The following is a 21,301-nucleotide window of genomic DNA, read 5'->3' on the forward strand; positions in this document are numbered from 1 at the left end:
TGAAATGAAGCTGAGCATTTCCAAGAAAACGAGATCCTAATTGTAGAAATTTCTGGAGATTTCATACTGTTCCAAAAGTTTTCCTGAGATGAAGGTCAAACAGTTTTTCCAAAATACTATCAATTTTTCTTTCCAATCTTAGCCTTCAATGATCACGATGACTTCCATGCAGTTTTTCTTTTACTTTCGAAACATAACTCAGTCAACCGAAAACAGCTTATATCAGCCATTTCAACATGGCGCTGAGTTAGACATGAGGCGACGTTACAGAATATAGTCAAATTTCGACTGTACCGCTGAACTGGAATAATAAAAGACTAGAAGGAAAAGGGTGAGGTTGTAATTCTTAAAATAAGATGGCCTTATCTCGAAACCCCTTAAGTGTAGAGACATGCTAGTTAAGGACGTGTTTCAGCATTTTTGATGTTTTCGTTAGAAGGGAAGAAAATAGGGTGGGGATTGCAATTGTTATAATCAGATAGCAATATCTCGAAATCTCTTAAGATTATAGATATATTGGGGATATGAGAAGTGCAAAGCCGTAAACCGAGCAAATGCGGGCCTCGGAGGGCGAAGTCCCTCAGTTAGCCAAAAGTTAGTATACATATATATATAGTTCATAGGCCTATATCCTTATACGTAAAACCTTACCTAGTACTATAGTTCTTAAAAGAAATAGAAGGAACATAAGGAAATCTGGGTAGTAGATGAACACAGGGTGCGAATTACCGGGGGGTTGAGGGGGATTTTCCCCCTCAATCACATTTTGTTCCCCCCAAAGAAGTCAGCTGAAGTATCCCCACCGGGGATGCTCGCTTTCCCCCTCAAACTATGCTTAGTATAACTCCAAATTTCACTGATTTTTGTTATTACTTGTAAATTTAATCTTCTAGCTGTATTTCGAAATGATCGATGTAAACTGTTCAGTTTTGGTCATTTCTGCTTACCACCTAATTACCCACTGTTTTCAACGTTGTTTAGTAAAACTATATTATTATGACTACGGTTGTTACTTGCAACTGTACCTTCGTACCCTTCAGTTCGTCATCGTTTGTGAATTTGAATGTACTAATTACGTATAACAAAGCCACATATAGATTTATAAATGTTCTTAACGGTTGGCCAAGAAGAAGTAAACAAATAGCTTCTTCTACCATACTTGGCGAAGTTCGGATATGTCATATTCATCCTCTATATTTGTATCGATTATCACCTTATTTTAATTTTTGTTATAACATGTTATTTCATTTTCCAGTGTACTCTTTGTTAGCACATGGTCTTCATTCCCTAGTAGGTTGTGTGTATGCAACGCAAAAGTTGCATTTAATTTGTGATGATTAGCATAGTAATCACTGCTTTTACAGTTTACGGAAATGAACTTTTGAAACTGTACTCAAAATCTGAGATATAGGTATTTCCTCGTAAGTATATGTTAACGTACACGCTTGGGGATACGCTCCTAGTGAGCAGACATGTTAATGAAGGTGATTTTTAGGTGAATAAGCGAATAATTCAAGATTTGTTTCATCATTTGTTAATACGACTGGTTCTCCGTGTCATTGTCCGTGTCTGTATAAGCATTTCAACTGGAGCGGTTTTTTTTTAAAGTTAACCCTTCATTTTTCCATCTTTTCGCTGTACAGTTTGCTGTCCACGCAATTAATGATGTCTGAAAAACTTCAGTGTAATGTTTTACTTTATTTGAATAACGTAGCCCATAGTGAATCAACTCATCTTCAACCTAACAGTAAAGTAATTTTTAAGTGTTGACTTTCCGTGCCCATCACGGAATCAATATTTGGAGAAAAAAAGTCGTGATGAGCACAGCTTTAGCGGGAAGTAGAAGCACAAGCTCGAAATTTGAATTGAGAGATTTTAAATATTTGGCCTTCGATTTGACCTTGATGTGAGAAATCGGGACCAGCAACAATCCATTTCTTATTTGATAGGCTAATATCTAGATTTTCTTTAAAAAAAAAAAAAAAAAGTCCGGTTTAACTGATAATTTTAGTGGTTTTCACAAGACTGAAGTAGGTTTCTTTTCTTAACCTGTATGTATTAATGCAAAGTGGAAGCTTTCAATATGAGTGAAAAAATTAACATATGCTTGTGATCATGGCTATCGCTCGAGCCGAATTATTAACTAAATAAACCTTAGAGAGCTACGGGGGCAAGAGTAAGTACAACATTAAAACACGTTCAGAAAGGTTTAGTGGGGTGTGTGTATGTCACACAATATGTATGTGCATAGTCATTGTCGGTAGATTTATTAAATTAATAAATCTCTTATTTATTACACATGACACACACACACACACACACACACACACACACACACATATATATATATATATATATATATATATATATATATATATATATATATGGGGGGGGGTAAGGCATTTATTGTCTCATTTTGAAATTTGAACCTTCAGACTATGTCCTTTGGCCTAATTTTATCCTCCCCAATATAGGTTATCTAATTCGCACACTGGATGAACACCTATTGCAATCAGCTTTCGGATATCTGAAAACATGCTTGTCGCACTGGGGATTTTCAGAAGAGAGGTAAGATGAATGTTGACCTGGATCTTGCTGGGGACTTGTTCGTTTTCGTGAATGAAAGAAGTTCTTCACACTTTAAAATATGTTTCTTTTTCGTTATTTTCGTGGAGTGAACTGAAGGCCACAAGAGCCACTAATTTGTTGACACACCTGCAGTAGAGGAATAATGACAAGCGTTGAATATATTTTTGAGATAGTGAATCTTTATATACCGGATGTATCAGAAATGGGGGCTCCATAGGTTAAGACCGTTATGAGTAAAGATATGAAAAATGGAGATGTGATTTTCAATCTAAAATGGTGGAATTTTTGCAGTCGTATCAGACGTTTGGTCCCCACATTTGTAAGGCGCCATATATTAAATGAACAAGCAACATTACTAGTTCAGCAGGCCTCATCATACCCTTGGGTCCTCACCATACCAATAATCAACATTGTTGGGAAACAGATTTTCTGTACACGTTTCCCATGTCATTTTTGCGTGCCCGTAAGTTCCATTCAAACAACCTGCTGAAATGGAAATAGCCTGCTATATAAATTCTTACTGTCGGTTACCGTTTAACTGCTTTTCAGTAATAGTAATAAGTCAAAGGAAAAGATCATAAGATCTGTCTATGTATTTTAAGCAAAGGAATAGTCAGTTTCGTCTTACCTTACTTGTTTTATAGCTGTTTCAACTGTTTTCAGATTGATTATCTATATTTTTATATTAATAAATCTAGAAATTAAACTAATTCGGAGCTAGCTGGTTAGCGTATGCTTTTGATGCGGGAAATACGTGTTTGATTTTCAGTGATAAATCATATAATTTGGGTTCTGCGTAAAATTGTCCATATATCATAATACCTCTGTAACTAAAAAGGTATATTATTAAGCGTGAAAAATTTTCTAGAACATTCTTGTGTATGTAATTTCGAGAAAATATACCTAATTTCATGTTGAATTTCCTGGCCAATATCGTGTCCGTGAGTTTGTTTTAACCGCTTGTATCCATTTCAACAATCATTTAATCACGAATCACTAATTTAATCATGTGTTTATTATCCGTTGCTATAGCATATAGGTCATAACTAGAGAATATTAAATACATAATTTCATTTTAGACTAGAAAATGGTAATAATAATAATAATAATAATAATACTTCATTAATTTGATTTTAAAATGGATTATTCTTCAATAATATTCTTAAAAGTAACTGGATCACCAAATTTAACGTTTTACCTCTTCGACATCTTAGCTTTCATCTAAACTACTACTACTTCTTTCTCTCTCATTGCGTCTTCCGTAGTGAATAAAGCTGCATAAAATACTTTCAGTCACCGCTAAGTAGTTAAATGTTGTCTATTTTCCATATTTTTCAGGTTGAACTGTTCTCTCATTTACACAACTTAAGCTTACGGTGGCATCTAGGAAGAAAGACTGGAGAAGTACTGCGAGTAATGGATCGAGGGACAGACAGTATCAACAATTTACTAAGTTACATATTATTTAGTATTTTCCCAACTTTAACGGATATCGTAGTTGCTATTGTTTATTTTGTAACAACCTTTAACGGATGGTTTGGTCTCATCGTATTTCTTACGATGTTGTTATATATAGGTGAGTACTTAGAGTAGGAGCTTATCGTGGAAACTTAGACTAAGCGAATTACATTTTAAGTTTTGTATTAAATGAGACAGGGCTACATACGTTTTCATATTGTAGAAAAAATTGTGAATTAAGTACGTTAAAAACACTTCGGCTAATAAAATCTTACAATGTAGTTGCAGACACACAATTTGGATATATATCCAATAATTGTTGCAAAAATTGATCGGCAAATATTAGAAATAATATACAGTTAATATGCGTGCTTTGTAATTGAAAATATACTGGTTAGCTTTGATTTGAAATAGTACTGGTCCTTCAGATACATACACTCAAAGGAGTTCTGCGTAACCGAAACGAAGGTTGCAGCATGAATATATATATATATAAAGATGTAGTAATAGTGAAAATTACGTAGTTATTGACACGTCTCACACACATGACATGAGGCATAAAAATGAACGGATCTGTAATATTTGTGTTCAGCATATGACAAGAATGAGATAAAATGTCTGTGTTGTCGAGCTCTCCGGCTTCATTTGTTCAGTATGTGTAATATTGTTTGAAAAATGTCCAAAATCTGCGTACTTCAACACAAACAAGGAAATTATACTACTTGCACTACAAGTGCATAATTTAAAGCAGTGGACTTGGTTTCACCTCAAATTATATATTGTATAGCTTTGATGGCTACTCTACTGACTTCCAGAACAGGCTGTCTTTGGTAGTTTGACATGTGAAGTTGTTGAGTTGATTTTGAGTTTAACGTCCTTTTCAGCAGCGAGGCTATATGAGACGGGACCTACTGATTAACGTGGAATCCGAACCACATGAGCTCCCGCCGGGAATCGAACCCGGGTCTTCCGCGCCAAAGGCGCGTACGCTGACCGCTTAGCCAAGAAGGAGCTCTATAGTTTGACATATTCTTATTTTTAGAGTCTTTCAGAAACTCCCTCGGAATCCCAGAATATGACGGCGTGTAAAGTAATGAATGGACCATGTTTTGTGTTATTTGGCATCCTAATATTTTATGGTTGCTACGGTCGTGCTTAACATCACAGTATATTTTAACCTGTAGCTCACACTGCTCTGGTTATACAGTCCATGCCGAAACAACAGCGTAATGTAAATGAAGGAAATAATCGATTTTATATTACACCAATTCGTCTTACGTGCGGGGGCCGCGGTGGCTCAGTGGTAGAGCGTTCACCTCTGGTGCTTGGGGTCCCGGGTTCGATCCCAGCCCCCGCCAAGTGAACTTTGTGGTGGACAAACACCGTGTGCGTGGGTTTTCTCGGGGTTCTCCCGTTTCCTCCCACTTTCTTCATTCCACCATTTCATTCATTACTCATCATCACCGTCTCCTTTAGCCTAACCGGCATAACCGTGGGACGTAAAACTTAAAGATTTCATTTCATTTCATTTTTCGTCTTACGTGCGATACTACCTTAATTTTGTATTAAAGTGCTTTTGCATGTATAGAGCAGAAAAGAATAATAGTTTGTTTTATCTATAGTTTGTATATAAAATACCTATTTTCTCTTGTCGATGACTAGATGGAAAAGTAAAATACATATTCCCGGCAAAATGAAGGGAATTCGCTTTTATCGAGTAATCTATATGAACCAAGAAATAAGTGTTAGAATAGGGGAAGAAATGATAGAGGACACTTCAGTTGGAAAGGAAGTTCGACAGGATTGGTGTGTCTTGCCGATGTCATGTAATATCTGTCTATAAGAGATAATGAATATGGTATTTCGGAAGGAGGTAGAATGATTAGGTATGTACCGTTCGCAGATAATATGGTGTTTGTTGCGAAGTCTGAGAAGAAAATTAAGATGGAAAACTTGAGGAAGGGCTGTGAAGAATATGCGATGAAAAAGAACGTTAGAAAGACGAAGAAAACAAGGTGATGGAACCAAGCGGTCCGTTTCAACATAAAAGTAGGAGAGGAAAAAATAGAAAAGGTGACAAGTTTTTGACACGTGGACCTGGGTACTGTTATAAGTGATGACATGAAGTGCAAAAGAGGCCTTTAGGAGGAAGAAAAGACTTTTTTGTGGGTCCTTGAATAAAGAGTTAAGGAAAAGACTCAAAATGTTTCATGTGGGATATTGTATTCGATAAGTCAAAAACATGAACATTACGCAAACATGATAAAAGAAAAGAAAACTCGAAATGTGGGTGTGGAGAAGAATTGAGAATTATGTGTGTCGAACGGAAAACAAATGAGAAATTGTTAGGAATAGTGGGAGAGAAAAAAAATAGATGAAATTGAAAAAATGACGAGGAACTGGTTGAGACATTGGCTGAAAATGACTATATCATGAGAGACATGCTAGAGGGTATGGTGGCAACAAAAGAGAAGGGCGAAAGAGGCTACAGTTGATGGACTGTATTAAAACAGAAAAATCTTACGTGAAAGTGAAGAGTTTAGATGAAGACAACTGGTTTAGACTGGTGGTTTTCCCAGTTGCAACGAGTGACGTGCCATTAATGGCAGAATACCTATGATGATGATGATGATGATGATGAATAATCTGTAGAGAAAATGGCGTGATGCAAAGTGAGTTATTTCCTTCATTCGTACCGATACTCTTCATTTCACAGGAGTTACACATAAGTGCATTTTATATTAGAACTTCGGCACAACTACATAGAATTTTGTTTCCCATTCATTATTTGGCTTAGTTACAATATACTGATATAGAATTTCGAAGTAAAATAAAATTAGGAAGTGATTTGTAGACAGTTTACGGAAATCAGATTATAATTTATCCTTTCTTTACAGCTGCTACAATACTTGTTACGGAATGGAGGACAAAATTTCATAGACGTATGAATCTTGCCGACAATGAACAGCGAGCAAAAAGTGTAGATTCTCTACTCAATTTTGAAACCGTAAAATATTACGGTGCGGAAGAATATGAAGTAAAAAGTTATCGAGAAGCCATATTGAAATATCAGGTTTGTGTTTTTTAGCAATTATAATTATTGAGCATGTACATATCTACGTTTTAGTCTGCTATTTACGAAAAGCAGAAACCTACTATATTCCTACTTAGTAATTGAGAGTCCAAGAATAGTGCTATTATGTCACATAAAAAAAAAAAAGTCTCAAAATGATTATAAATATATTAAGAAATAAATTGTATACTGTGGTTAGAATGAATGATCTGGTGGGATCCTGGTGGTTTAGTTGGATCGTATCGTATAAGTTTTGTACTGGGCTGTGTGCCTGATTTTTCATGGGCTTCTCCCACAACTTCATCATTTTATTATGTCATCGTCATTCATATGTACACTCATGTCCAAAATTATTGTCGCATGTCTATAAATATGTTGTTTTAGGAATATAATTTGATAACGAAATCGCGCGGTATTTCTTATAATGTTTGTATGTGTATAATCGGCAAAGAGATGTATGTGGCAAATTTCATGTCAAAAGAGTGGTAAATAATAATAATAAAACGAAAATAAAACTTTCTTTTCCATTTAGCGAGATTTTGTTTTATTCATTCTAATTTTCGTATTTATAATTCTTTCCCTATGAAATTTACCACAAATATACATTTCCCGATTATACACATAGTATCAGTATTAAAAATACCCTGAAAAATCTTTATCAAATTATATTCTTACAAGAAGACAGTTATAGATATGCGACAATCATTTTGGACATGAGTGTACATAATAAATATGTTTGAGCTTATAATAATAATAATAATAATAATAATAATAATAATAATAATAATAATAATAATAATAATAATAATAATAATAATAATAATAATAATAATAATTGGCTAGACAGGGAATAAGAGGCAAGGGAATAAATTCATTCCATTTTTTTTAAAAAAAATCGTTTATCAAAATTTTTAATAAAATTAACCGATTTTAATGGAACATGGCGTTTCCGTGTTTGAAGCGTGCTGATAGGGTCTATCGATTGACTTGAAATCAATCAGGGAGGAAAGAGTGAATTCACTTCACCTGTGTCTTTAGCAGGATTCCAAATGAAGTTGTTTAGTAATGAAATTACACGAAAACATAATTGGTATTGGAAGGGCATATATAATGTCCTTTTTTTTCATACTTGTTCAGCTATGAAAGAATTGTAAGAGAGTGTGGAAATAATGGATTCGTTGTCGGAAAGACATATTCATATTTTGTGTCTCGTGATACACAGCAAAGTTCAGCATTTAAATACTAACTTCAGAGCTACTCGAAATGGCACGTCAGTCATAGTGACGAATTCTGTTTTGGTTGGTGTAATCGTATTGCTAACTGAAAAATCCAGCACTCGACAGAAAATAGCATAGAGTGTCAACAAGAATACTGTTAGCATTACAATTCATCGGTGTTTACAGGTTAAAAAAAAAAAAAAATCAAAAGATCCATGTACGCGAACTTTAGTTTTGACACATTAAAGAACGAAAGATGAGCTGCTTTAAAGTGTATAAGCGCCACATGGCAAGTGACAAGTATATATTTGTGGTAACATCGTATGACGTGTATTGCAACAAAATCGTACTGCATTGTCGATGCAGAAGGGTATTGCGAATTTTTACATCACTGAAAGATAGTTTCTTAAAAACTGCCATGGTTAGAGATTTCCCATCATCATTACAGGATTCGATTATGCTGAGAAGCCAGGATTCGATTATGCCAAAATAAATGCTGCATATTTCCAGGTGAACATTTAGACTAGGAAAGATAGGTCAAAAAATGGCTGAAGCGGGAACAAATTGCAATACAATTTCCGTTAACGGGTTCTTATGGGAAAATATCTGAGAAAAAGTTTACCACTCTCCGAGGTGGGGTAAGGCCGCTATGGAGAATTTTCCAACATGGTCGCTATGCGTTACTACTATTCTCAAAGTCTCATTTACTCACTTACTCTCAAAGTCTCCTGTGCCCTTCTTAATTTACATAGAACCAGTAACGTAGCGTGAAGTTTAGAAATGGGTAGGCTGATGTTAGATTCGTAGTTGGAAGGTGGCTAGGAGGGGCCCAGTCCCCTCAAACTTGCAATTGTTTGTTGTATGTATAAATGAGTGTAAAATGAATTCAAGTTACCCCTTCTCCCCACAAAAGAAGAAGAAGATAAAAAACGATCCCGCCCTTATTAAAACGATCACGTCTTATTGTTCTAACTACGGACCTGACTGTAATGCTTGATAGAAAAATGCTAATTCATGCAATATGTTCATCATATAATGCAAGAAATATTATAAGAGTGGTTCTGCTTCATACTCTCCTTACATATACGGTTCCAATTTATTAGACAATAGATTACTAAAAAAAAATTCCATCAATTATTTAAAGAATGTAACAAATGAAGTAATAATAATTTCAGGTACTGTTTCAAAGAAACAAATAAAACCGGATATATGGCTATATTAATTGTAAATTCCAGAAATCATACACACAAACAACCACTCACCCACAACAACACATATCAGCATACTACTGGAAAACAGTGGAGCAGCAGCTCACAGTTGATTGATGATTTTTACAGAAAAAGCTATTTTTAGATTGAAAGTATGAAAAAAAGAAAAAAAAAGAAACTATACCTCATCTGAATATAGTATAGATCAGTATCGATCTTCGAAAAACTTACGGATAGCAACTCAACGCATAAAATACAACAAACAATTATAACTGCTATGGCAATTATCACCAATTAAAATGTAAATTTTACGCTGTGATAACGCAAACCAGTACGCAATAAGGTTCCTGATATATTAATACTATTCATAATAACAACATTTTTATTTTTTTTCCCCAAAAAAACTTGTTACTGAATGCGAGTTCTAAATTTTTCATAGTCTCTGTTCTGTAGTTTCTTACAAGACCGCGTTCTGTCGCTTTTGTTTCCCCAAGCACCCGAAAGGCTAGCCTTTCGTCACCATTCGTTCACTTTCGTTGCATCGTGTTGATTTGTGTATAGCTTAAAGTTTTCGTTTGCTGAGGGTGGCGGGAAAGTGATTGTCACCGCCCCATTCTTCTAATTCCACGAGAAAAGCGGAAGGCTAGTGGCCAATAGCCTTCAATGCGTTCTTGCAGAAGCTTCGCTTCAACTCGCTTGATGTTTAAGCAGCGTGTTATAAAATAAATCCATTTTAATAAAATTAATTGTATCAATGTCCAAAAGCAACATTTCAGGCTGATGTATAAATAAATGGATAGGCTAAGCCTTATAGCCTTAATGGACGCTACGTCCCTGCAAAGAACAATGAGTAATACATCTTTGTAAAGCTTATGGAACGCAGTTTCCAACGATGTAACATTGGTTCCCATTTTGCCCACCGACTAGAAGAAGAAGAAGAAGAAACTTTAAAAATCACAAAAATCTCGATTTTTCCGAAAATATTTCATCTCTGGCAACACTGTAGGTACAGCAGTGTAACAAAATACTCGTTATTACATACCTTACACATCTGTGTGTAAGATGTAAAACAGCCACTGAGATCCAGTCCGAGGAAGGTATTCTAATATGGGATAAACTTTCTGGGCGGTATCACCGATTTCACTGGAGGAAATACCAATAGACCATCATATAAGAACACGCTGCAACCATCCTAATCACCACAGTCACATGACGTATACATCATTGTTCAGCTTACAGAACACAGATTTCATCTATATAGCATTGATCCCTATTTGACCCACCAGATAGAAGAAGAAATTTGAAAAATTACTAAGTAGTTATTTATTTGTTATTGAAAAATTATAATTGCTGTATACGCATGCTGTATCACGGACTTTACTGGAGGAAGTATATCATTGTATGAGAACACCATGCAATGTACTAGTTGTCCTTATTTGTTCCAACTGGAAAATTGACTAATAGAGGTAGAATATGGGCCTTAACAGCCTAACAAATTTAGGTAGAAAAAACAATGAACCGGGATCTTATTGTAATGTATAATTTAGTGTTGACATTTTTTTTTTTTTTTAATTATGAACAATATCTTAGAGAGACATATTAAAAATTCTACCACCTGCGAGAGTGCATAGGTCAGCTGTGGTGAATTTTCCAACATTGGCGCCACGTTTCCTAGTACTTGATATCGTTATATGTTGAGGATTGTTCAATTTTTGGAACTTTATTTTTTCGTATTAATTGAAAGCAGACTCTTAAACAAGATTTTTCGAATGTTTTTATTACAATATCTTTCATGGTACAGTACAGTTCGATGAGATGACTCATAGAACAGTTACTGAGTATACTTTCAAGAAAAGTAAACTTATGAACCCTATGAAGTCCGTTCAAGAAGTTAAATGTAAAGATGAAACTTTCGTCATTCAGCCTGAACCACCATTCCAACGCCTGGTACTCTGTGCTCAAACAAATAGCTTTGATTTAAGAGAAATATTTTCTTGCTAGCTCTGCACGTACCCTCCTTCATTATTTGATAGAAGTGGTCATATGAGCGTTTCTGGAAAGTTTCAACTTGCTAAACTCATACGTGAACAAATAAAAATCGAAGTAAGACTTCCTGAAGATGTGCAGTATGTCATTGATGGTAGGTTCTTGTTTCATCGCCTACCTTGGAATCAAAAACAAACATTTGAGAAAAAAATTCATGATTATCAAAATTATGTTCTCACAAAGTACGGGACGCCAACAGTTGTCTTCGATGACTATGAAAATACGTAAACAACAAAGTCGGAAATTCATCGAAAGTGAACAAAAGGGGTTTGAAGGACCAAAGTACATTTTAGCCCTTCAATGGGCGTTGCTGTTAAGAAAGAAATTTTTCTTTCCAACAAACCAACAGTTTATGACTTGTCTTTCGCGAAAGTTACAATCAGCCGGCTGTACCACCAAATAAGCTTCTGGTGATGCTGACGTTATAATCATCACGGAAAGTGTTGCATTAGCGCGCAAGTATCCTACAGCCATTTTAAGTGATGACACTGATCTTCTGGTTCTGTTAATACATCACTTCAGTAATGAGTTGCATTATATTTTTCTCTGCTCGGAGCCAAAGCAAATTGTAAAACCAAGACTGTCTTTGACATTAAGAAAATTAAACAAGAACTTTGTGAAAAAGTTTGCTCTCACATTCGTTTCGCGCGTGCTGAGTTAGGGTGTGATAAAACATCAAAGCTGTACGGCCTAGGGAAATGTGACCCTATCAAAATGTTAAAGGGGAATGAAATGTTTAAGAAAGATGCTGCTGTTTTCAAGACAGCTGGGAAATCGAAAGAAGTAGTACATATTGCTGGTCACGAAACTATGGTCTGCCTTTATGATGGAAATTCAGGAGATACACTAAACGAAATGCGGTTTCGAATGTTCATATCAAGGGCGACAAAATCAACAGCTCAGGTGAAACCGGAAGAACTATCTCCCTCAGTAAATGCATACAAATTTCATAGCAACGAGTGTATCACCAGGTTCAACAGTGGATGGTGAATGGAATGGATCCATGTAGCTGAGGATAGGAATTGCGTCACGAATATCTGACAACGGTAAAAATGACTTAATCACCAGCACCCCCACCAACTTCGAACATCAATATATCATTTAAGATGCACTTGGAAGATCAAACATAGTAACCATCGACATCGACGACCTTCTGCCAATGTTCTGGAAGGCATGGATTCCACCACGATAGAACTTGCTGGGACGTGAAGCGAGGAAGGTATCAAGTGCATTTTGCATCTCTACTTGAGATTTGAACTGGCGTCCTCTAAAATGATTGTCCAAGGAATGGAACAGGTGATAATCGAACGGTGCAATATCCGGGAGTACGGCGGATGCAATAGTGTTTGCTATCCAAGGAGCAGAATGGTGTCCCGATCATTCCAGCCATGTGGAGCTTAACGTTGTCCTGTAACAGGAGAACCCCTTTGCGATTCAGAAGTGCTAGCTCCAGTTTTGAGTATTTCTTGAACACGGCTCAACTGCTGACAGTACACAGTTGCATTAATGCTTTTACCAGCTGGTAGCAGTACCCGATGCACGATACCGCGAGCAGTCCACCAAATACCAGGATGGCCTTCTGGTGCAGTGCTGGTTTTGGCTGTTTTGAAACCGGTTCATGGGATGCTAACCAATGATGACGGGGCCGTGGAGCTTCGTACAGGACCCACTTCTCATCACATGTCAACACCCTGTCCAGAAATGGCACCTTCCTCAGACGAGACAACAAAGAAACACAGATGTCTGCTCAGGCCCGGAGTCAAATCATGGGGACCCATCGATCCAACTTGTAGCGCTTCCCAAGTTGATGGAGGTGCTGCTGAATAGTTTCTTCACTGAATTGTAGTCCCAGTTCCTCACATGTCTGGCCACTGTTCGCCTCAATAGCTGCTTGAAACTTGTACATATGTTGGTCTTCCGGCATGTGGTGCGTCTTCGAGTGTTTCGTCACCGTTCTTAAACTTATTAAACCACCACTGCACTGTCCGCGTAGTAACGATGCTATCAGCAAAGGCCTGGCATATCTTCCGGCCCGCTGCAGCGGCGTTTGAAACCAGTTTGAACTCGTACAGCATACACGCCCGTATGACGCTCTGTGGAGTCCCATGTTCACCCTGTCCTTACGTAAGTTCACGGTGTAACTGAACTGTCACAACCAGGTAGTATGTTGGATATACCCATATTAACAACTGACCTTCGTCTTATCTCCATTCGCATTCAACTCACAGTGTGAGGGCCAACTGAGCATAGACCTCCACAAAAAGCGACAGAACTTTCTTTGGTTATCTTATAAGTATTAAAATTTCTGAAATGCGGATGCAGCATATCACAATGTGCTACCCTATAGTGCGTATACAGAAGGCAAATGCTTGTACTCATTTTAGAGATACAAGTTGTAATTCTGTGGAAGTTGACATGGATGAAGATTGAGATAAGTGATATTATAAGCGAAGATATATATATATCTGCTATAGCTGCTTATGACACATTTCCAAGTATGTTAATTAACTTTGAAAATTTATATACATTAGTGTTAAACATTGCTTAGTTCAATTACAGTTCCATGTAGCAGAACTTAATATAGTTGTAAACACTTTACACTTGTACATGTAATTCTATGTTCAACATACTACATATAAGTTAAGCTGTGTATATAGATTCACATATTGCGTATAGGGGTAGCATATATTAATTTTAATATAAGAAAGCTCTAACATATGGAAACTATTGAACACTGTACTAGATATAAAACTGTAGTTTACCATGGAAAAAAATATTTTAAATATACCTGTTTAAGAGTTTGCTTTCAATTAATACGAAAAAATAAGGTTCCAAATATTGTACAATCCCCAACATGTAACGATATCAAGTACTAGGAAACGTGGCGCCAATGTTGGAAAATTCACCACAGCAGACCTATGCACTCTTGGAGGTGGTAGAATTTTTAATATGTTTCTCTAAGGTATTGTTCATAAAAAAATGTCAACACTAAATTATACATTACAATAAGATCGCGGTTCAATGTTTTTTCTACCTAAATTTGTTAGGCTGTTAAGGCTCATATTCTACTTCTATTAGTCAATTTTCCAGTTGGAACAAATAAGGGCAACTACTACATTGCATGGTGTTCTCATACAATGGTATACTTCCTCCAGTAAAATCCGTGATACAGCATACGTATACAGCAATTATAATTTTTCAATAATAAATAAATACATAACTACTTAGTAATTTTTCAAATTTCTTCTTCTATCTGGTGGGTCAAATAGGGATCAATGCTATATAGTTGAAATCTGTGTTCTATAAGCTTTACAACGATGTATACGTCATGAGACTGTGGTGATTAGGATGGTTGCAGGGTATTCTTATATGATGGTCTACTGGTATTTCCTCCAGTGAAATCGGTGATACCGCCCAGAAAGGTTATCCCATATTAGGATACCTTCCTCGGACTGGATCTCAGTAGCTGTTTTACATCTTACACACAGATGTGTAAGGTATGTAATAACGAGTATTTTGTTACACTGCTGTACCTACAGTGTTGCCAGAGATGAAATATTTTCGTAAAAAATCGAGATTTTTGTGATTTTTAAGTTTCTCCTTCTTCTTCTAGTCGGTGGGCAAAATGGGAACCAATGTTATATCGTTGGAATCTGCGTTCCATAAGCTTTACAAAGATGTAACGCATGGCGGCCATGTTGGAAAATTCTTCATAGCGATCTTACCCCACCTCGGAGAGTGGTAGACTTTTCGCCATCGTTTTTCTCAGATATTTTCCCATAAGAACCCGTTAACAGAAATTTTACTGCAATTTGTTCCCGGTTGAACAATTTGCCTAGACTAATTATGATCCTAATTTTGCAAGACACGCCGCATTTACACGGGCAGGACAGTCTCAGTTTGCATCCACTTGGATAGGTCTTCCAACAACATTGAAAGACCATCCCTGAGGTTTCATCACCAAAGGGACCAGGAAACGATACACCATGATACATCTGTACATGCTGGTGAACAGCAATCCTGGGGATTTTATAGTTTCGGGCTCCTCAAACGAATCCGTAACATCTCTGTGTACGAAAAGCAAATAATTTCTGGAAAACTTGACGAAAGAAGTGAGAGAGAAAATCTATGCTTCATCTGCGCAGTTTCTTACAATGAAAATTGCTCTGTAGAGTGTTTGTCAGTAATAGTAGAGACTTAATAAAACACAACTAATGTAGCGTCATATTTCTTGAGATGAGTACTGTTTCAAAATCTTCCGTTCGCATGTATATCCCGATCAACCTTTATAAATATATGTTTAAAATATTTTCCGTTTGAAAATTAATGATATTGTAATTCGTTCTTTCTTTTCCAAATACTTCTGTATGATTTAATTACTATATTATCAAACTATTCCTTATATGATAACTTTCAGTTATTCATAACAAGTTCTCAGTTTCCGAAATATTTTACTTTTATTTGAGTTTCATATAGAAAAAGCTTAGTGTGAAAGCTAGAAGATTATGGGTAGATATACTCTCTAATTAGCAATAAATTCGCTTTGCTTCGAAGTTGTCTTAATAGCAAGCACAACTTACTTCATATATTGCAGTCGTATTTTTTACTATAGGCAGGACAGGTAACAATTGTCTGCCGAAGATATTTATCCATGTTTCTTAAGTTGGCAATATGTTGTAGTATGGTAGGAAGCGCAAAGATTTAGTTCAGCTTTTCTCAAATTATGATCGTCAATTTTTGCCCATGTGGTCCTCTTAAATTGAACATCAGTTCAAAAAGACGGAAAACATAAAATTCATTTCGTACTACCTATTATAGCTGAGAATTTAAATAATATAGATTGTACAATTTAAACATATATAAATTTTAATAGTTAGGTAGATGTATAATTATAAAATGGCCTTCAATTGTTTTTTTTTTTTTTTTTAATATACGTATTTTCTTGTATTAATACAAATATAACATTAAAGTAGTTGTAATTAATACTATGTTAAACTATAAATGTATTGGTATACTGATATGTGCTTTAAAAAAAGAAAGAAAACAGGGTAGCGTGATCCGTAGTACATTATGACTTATGGAAGTTGTCCAGAGTTGAAAGAATTTGAAAAATTCTGTTTTAGCCCATTTTGTTAATATAACAACTTTATGGATCTTATCCTATACCAAACTCTTCCCGCAACTGCCTTTGAGGGCGAGGTCCTACCAGCCGACTTGTGGCACTCGTACCTTGGAGTAATGTGTGGTCAGCACATCGACTATCCTCGCCTTAGTGCTTTCTAGATCAGATTTCACTACTTATTTCTTTCAAGTAACTCCTCAATTATCCTCACCACGTTGGGTGACGTCGCAATGCCAACATCATTGGGTGGGTACGAACGGTCACCTGTCTTTCCTCTGACCAAAGTTGACACTGCTTGACTTTGCTGATCTCACAAGCAACGGTATTCCAGTAGAGCTAGGGTGTTGGTATTATAGATCTTATCCTGACCATTAATTTTTACAATAATTCCTTCATATATATCTCTAATTACGGTTAGTTTCTTCTGCATATGTAGTATTGCAAGAAATCTTTGTTCCCCATTTACTAAAATATAAAAATTAAAGGGATATTTCATTAGCCGTTCTTGATTATTCGTACCTATAATTTTTTTATGTTTAATAATCAGTGAAAAAGGATTATTATGAAAAATCAGATTTCTCAGAAATTAATAAAGAAGCAAAGCGATGTATAAAAAAATGACTTTCAAGAAGTTTACAAGATTTATAAATTTGTCCGTTTGTGTTTTACAACATATATACAGGGCCGGATTTAGGGAGGGTGCACCGGAGCACATACACCACCTTTCACTGTAAATATAAACTATCTAAAATGAGAACCTAGCAGTGAAAAAGCAACATTTTCCGAAACTTTCTGCTGTCATGTGTTCGTTTGAGGCTCTAAAGAAAGCTTAGTTTTGCAAAAGCAATAGCTTAAGTCGATTTTCTGAAGGTTGAAGGAAAAGGATTCACTGAACAAAGTAATATTCCTCATTCACACCACAGATGCCTAAACGCAATTAAAAACTTAAAAATTTAAATCAAATGTAGTGGTAGTTATTGGTGCAACCCCCTTTCAGAAATCCTGGATCCGGCCCTGTATATATATATATATATATATATATATATATATATATATATATATATATATATATATATATATATATATATATATATATATATATAACTTATACTATCACTATATATGCTTAGCCTCTTTAATTGGAGATGTGAGTTGTCTTGAACAAATCCTCAAATAAGAATTTCTTACTCCAGTTTTTGTATACTGACTACGGATGCAAGTGTATTAAATATTTTTCAGTAATGAATGTTTTTCGCGTATTGATTCAGAACATTTTGGCACTGTGTGTTGAAAAATGGTCCAAAATATCACAAATGTTAGCTAATATAGTATTCGAGTAATGAAAGTAGAATACATGAAAAATGACTGTAGAAATTTTTGTCGATCTTCGATTTACATCGGCAAACTTTGATAGAATATTCTGTCTACGAAACGAAGCAAAAAAGGTTAAACAAACGTAGGTCAAGAATCGTATATACATTCTGTGGCAGTATCTGATTGAGGGATGTTAGAGAAAAAATTATCCCTACATGCTGGAAAGTAGGCGATTATATTTGTTTTAGTGTGGTTGCTTCGTAGCCATGGTGTAATCACTGTTCTTAATTGTTCCTCTGATACTAGTACAGTCCCATTCTTTTAAGTAAATTTCTGTGTTGATATGTATGTATTTTACTTTTATTTTTTCTTATTTTGTTGTGTAGAAAGAAGAATGGAAAGCCACGGCAACTCTCAATTTACTTAATACCCTTCAAAACATCATCATAAGTGGTGGTCTATTATCAGGCTCTTTGCTCTGTGTCTATATGGTTGTTGCAGGCAAAGGACTCACTGTTGGAGATTACGTACTCTTTTCATCCTATATCCTACAATTATATGTTCCCTTGAATTGGTTTGGAACATACTACAGGTATTTTTTCTGATTTATTTCGCTTCATTTCATATTTTTTAAAAGCAATACAATACCAATGGATGGTGAAGTGTTTACTAATATATATATATATATATGTGTGTGTGTGTGTGTGTGTGTGTTTGTGTCTGTGTCTGTCTACCCAGTTTTTTACAGCACGCTTCGCCACTGTTACGGTTTACATAGACAGTACGTTCTTAATGATTCTACCGTATAGGCAAATTAACTCTATGGCCTATGAAACTCGAAGGTTCAATGCCACATTTACAAAACCTCTCGACTAACTTATGTCGTTAGCCAATTGGATTCATTTTCTACTTTGTATTCCTATTTTTTACAAAATCCATCTTAATATTGTCCTTCTGTCTGCACCTAATTTTTCTTAATGATCTTTTTCCAATTGGCTTTGAAAGCGTTTCTGCTTTCTTCCATTCTAACTACCTGACCTGTTCACCTGAGCCCCTAGACTTAATGACCGTAACAATGTTAAGTAAACAGTATAAATTATACAGTTCCTTGTTATAAATCTTCCGCCATTCCCCATCTCCCGACTTCTTGGATTCAAATTTTCGCCTCAGGATTTTATTTTTAAATACTTTCAATTTGTGTTCGTGCCTTAAAGTAAGGACCATGTTTCACAACGATACAGCCTAACAGACAGAATTATCCTTTCGTATATTTTAAGCTTCAGATTCTTCGACAGAGTTCGCATAGACAAAAGAGTTTGGTCTGAATAATTAACACTAATTCCCAGCTATCAGTCTACATTTAATTTCTTCGTGAATATGGTTTTGGTCTGTTCAAGTTGATCCTAGACATTTCAAAGTATCCACATTTTGGAAAGTATTACTCGATATTTTAACATATCCATAATTTGCAATATTACGGTCACTGCGAATTGTCATGTATTAATGTTACTTTGCATTTATTTCTAAACTCATGTCTCTGCAGGCTTTTAATAAAACATCTACATTTCTTTCTATTTTCCTCATATCATCTCCTATCATCACCACAAACCTGGTGAGTGTCATACAGCTCAAGGACACGGTTGCTATTTACAGTTTTCTTATAAGGTATTCCGGAACAAAATTTAATAATAATGGTGACAATCTTCTTGGTTCAGGCCATTGTCGACGTGAAATCCCGCGGACACATATGTTCCTACCCGGACTTTATTGGGTTTCACTTAAGCATGTCTTTATCCATCTAATTAGTTGTTTTTGGTATACCGAATTCGGTATCAATGGTGTACAATTTTTTCACTCAATACCGAGTCATAGGCCTTTCTGAAATCAGTAGTGTACCGCGGTGTTGAATTCTCATTTCTTTTTGAGTATTTGGCGAATGGTAAATATCTGGTCGATAGCTGATGATTTCGCCTAAACTCACACTGATAATCTCCAACAATTTCATCTGGTGTGGTGTCAATCTTGTTAACAGAATATTTGAGAGAATTTTATAGGATGTTGACTAAAGAGTAGGGTGGGCCGAAAAAGTTGTTTTTTTTATTTTATTTTATTTTATTTTAAATTTCGATTGGCCGGGTTGCGTAAAAGTTGCCTCATGTTAGTGGTAGCCAACACACAAGATTTGGATTTTTTCGGTCAATACCTTCCTTTGCCTCATGGACTTGAATATTTTTATAGCTGCGGCTATGCATCCCGCACGACACTACAAAGAAAATTGTGCTGCACAGATATTTTTGTTTTGATTTTCGATTGGGCGGGTTGCGGAAAAGTTGCCTCGTGTTAGTCATAGTCTCCACAGAAAATTTGGATTTTGTTGGTTACCCCCTTTTTTTGCCTCATGGGACATGAATATTTTTATAGCTACGGCTATGTAATCCACACGACACTACAAAGAAAATTGTGGTGCATAGCTATAACTTTTTGTTCTTTTACACACTGAAGCATTCTGAGGCTGAAAATAAAACGCAAGAGAAAAGTGAGATGCGAAATTGTTCCTATGTGGTTAAAAATTGTAATCAATTAGAATGAAAAATTGTCTTTTTATGTTTCAGTTCATGTTCTTCATATATAGCGTAAAAATATGTTATCAATCTTACATTCAAGCTTTTTTCACGTATATCGTGAACAATTTCTTTTAGACCCGTTTATGTTATAAAGAAAATTTTAATCAAGTAATCCGATGTCAAGTAATTTTGAAATCGGCTGCGCAATAATAACATTGTACAGGACAGTAATAATACGCAAAGCATTGTTTCACAAGAAGTCGGAAACATTGTAAGTTTATGCGCAGCCCAGTAACGATTAGCAATACTTTCTGGACATTTGCCAAGCCGTTTCAGAAGATTTGTATCCACCAGACCTGATGAAAAAGCCTGGACCAATTGTCATGTTCCGATGGTTGATGACAGGTTCTCGCATTCTCCAATTATGTATTTGCACCGAAAATCCCGAAGAAGCACTTCGCTGGCTTGCACAGTTTGCCAGCAAAGTATTTGCACAAGTTTGGCTTGAAATAAAGTGAAATTTTTCTCTCACCAACGGGATGCGGCACTTGTGGCTACTCGCTCGATCTACATCCTTTCTTCCAGAGGAATTAAGGAGAATCCTGTATATTGTGATTAGCTCCAACGGTGTTTGCAATGATCACCGACAGAGCCAGGACATCCAAGTTTTAGGATGGAGAATAATAAAAAAGTGTCGACAGAGAAAGAAA

General features: G+C 35.7%; 1 protein-coding gene across 2 annotated transcripts in view; it reads left to right on the forward strand.

The window, feature by feature from the left end:
* Hmt-1 (ABC transporter ATP-binding protein/permease Hmt-1) overlaps nucleotides 1-21,301 on the forward strand; it is a 92,713-nt gene that overhangs the window by 37,043 nt on the left and 34,369 nt on the right. For both annotated transcript variants that reach the window (XM_081740056.1, XM_081740055.1), the window contains exons 6-8: nucleotides 3,928-4,165; nucleotides 6,945-7,120; nucleotides 18,414-18,619. In XM_081740056.1, the coding sequence (XP_081596182.1) occupies nucleotides 3,928-4,165; nucleotides 6,945-7,120; nucleotides 18,414-18,619 (620 nt within the window). The remainder of the gene's footprint in view (nucleotides 1-3,927; nucleotides 4,166-6,944; nucleotides 7,121-18,413; nucleotides 18,620-21,301) is intronic.

This window comes from Thermobia domestica, chromosome 15 (assembly GCF_964235325.1).
Source record: "Thermobia domestica chromosome 15, izTheDome1.hap1.1, whole genome shotgun sequence".
Lineage (NCBI taxonomy): Eukaryota > Metazoa > Arthropoda > Insecta > Zygentoma > Lepismatidae > Thermobia > Thermobia domestica.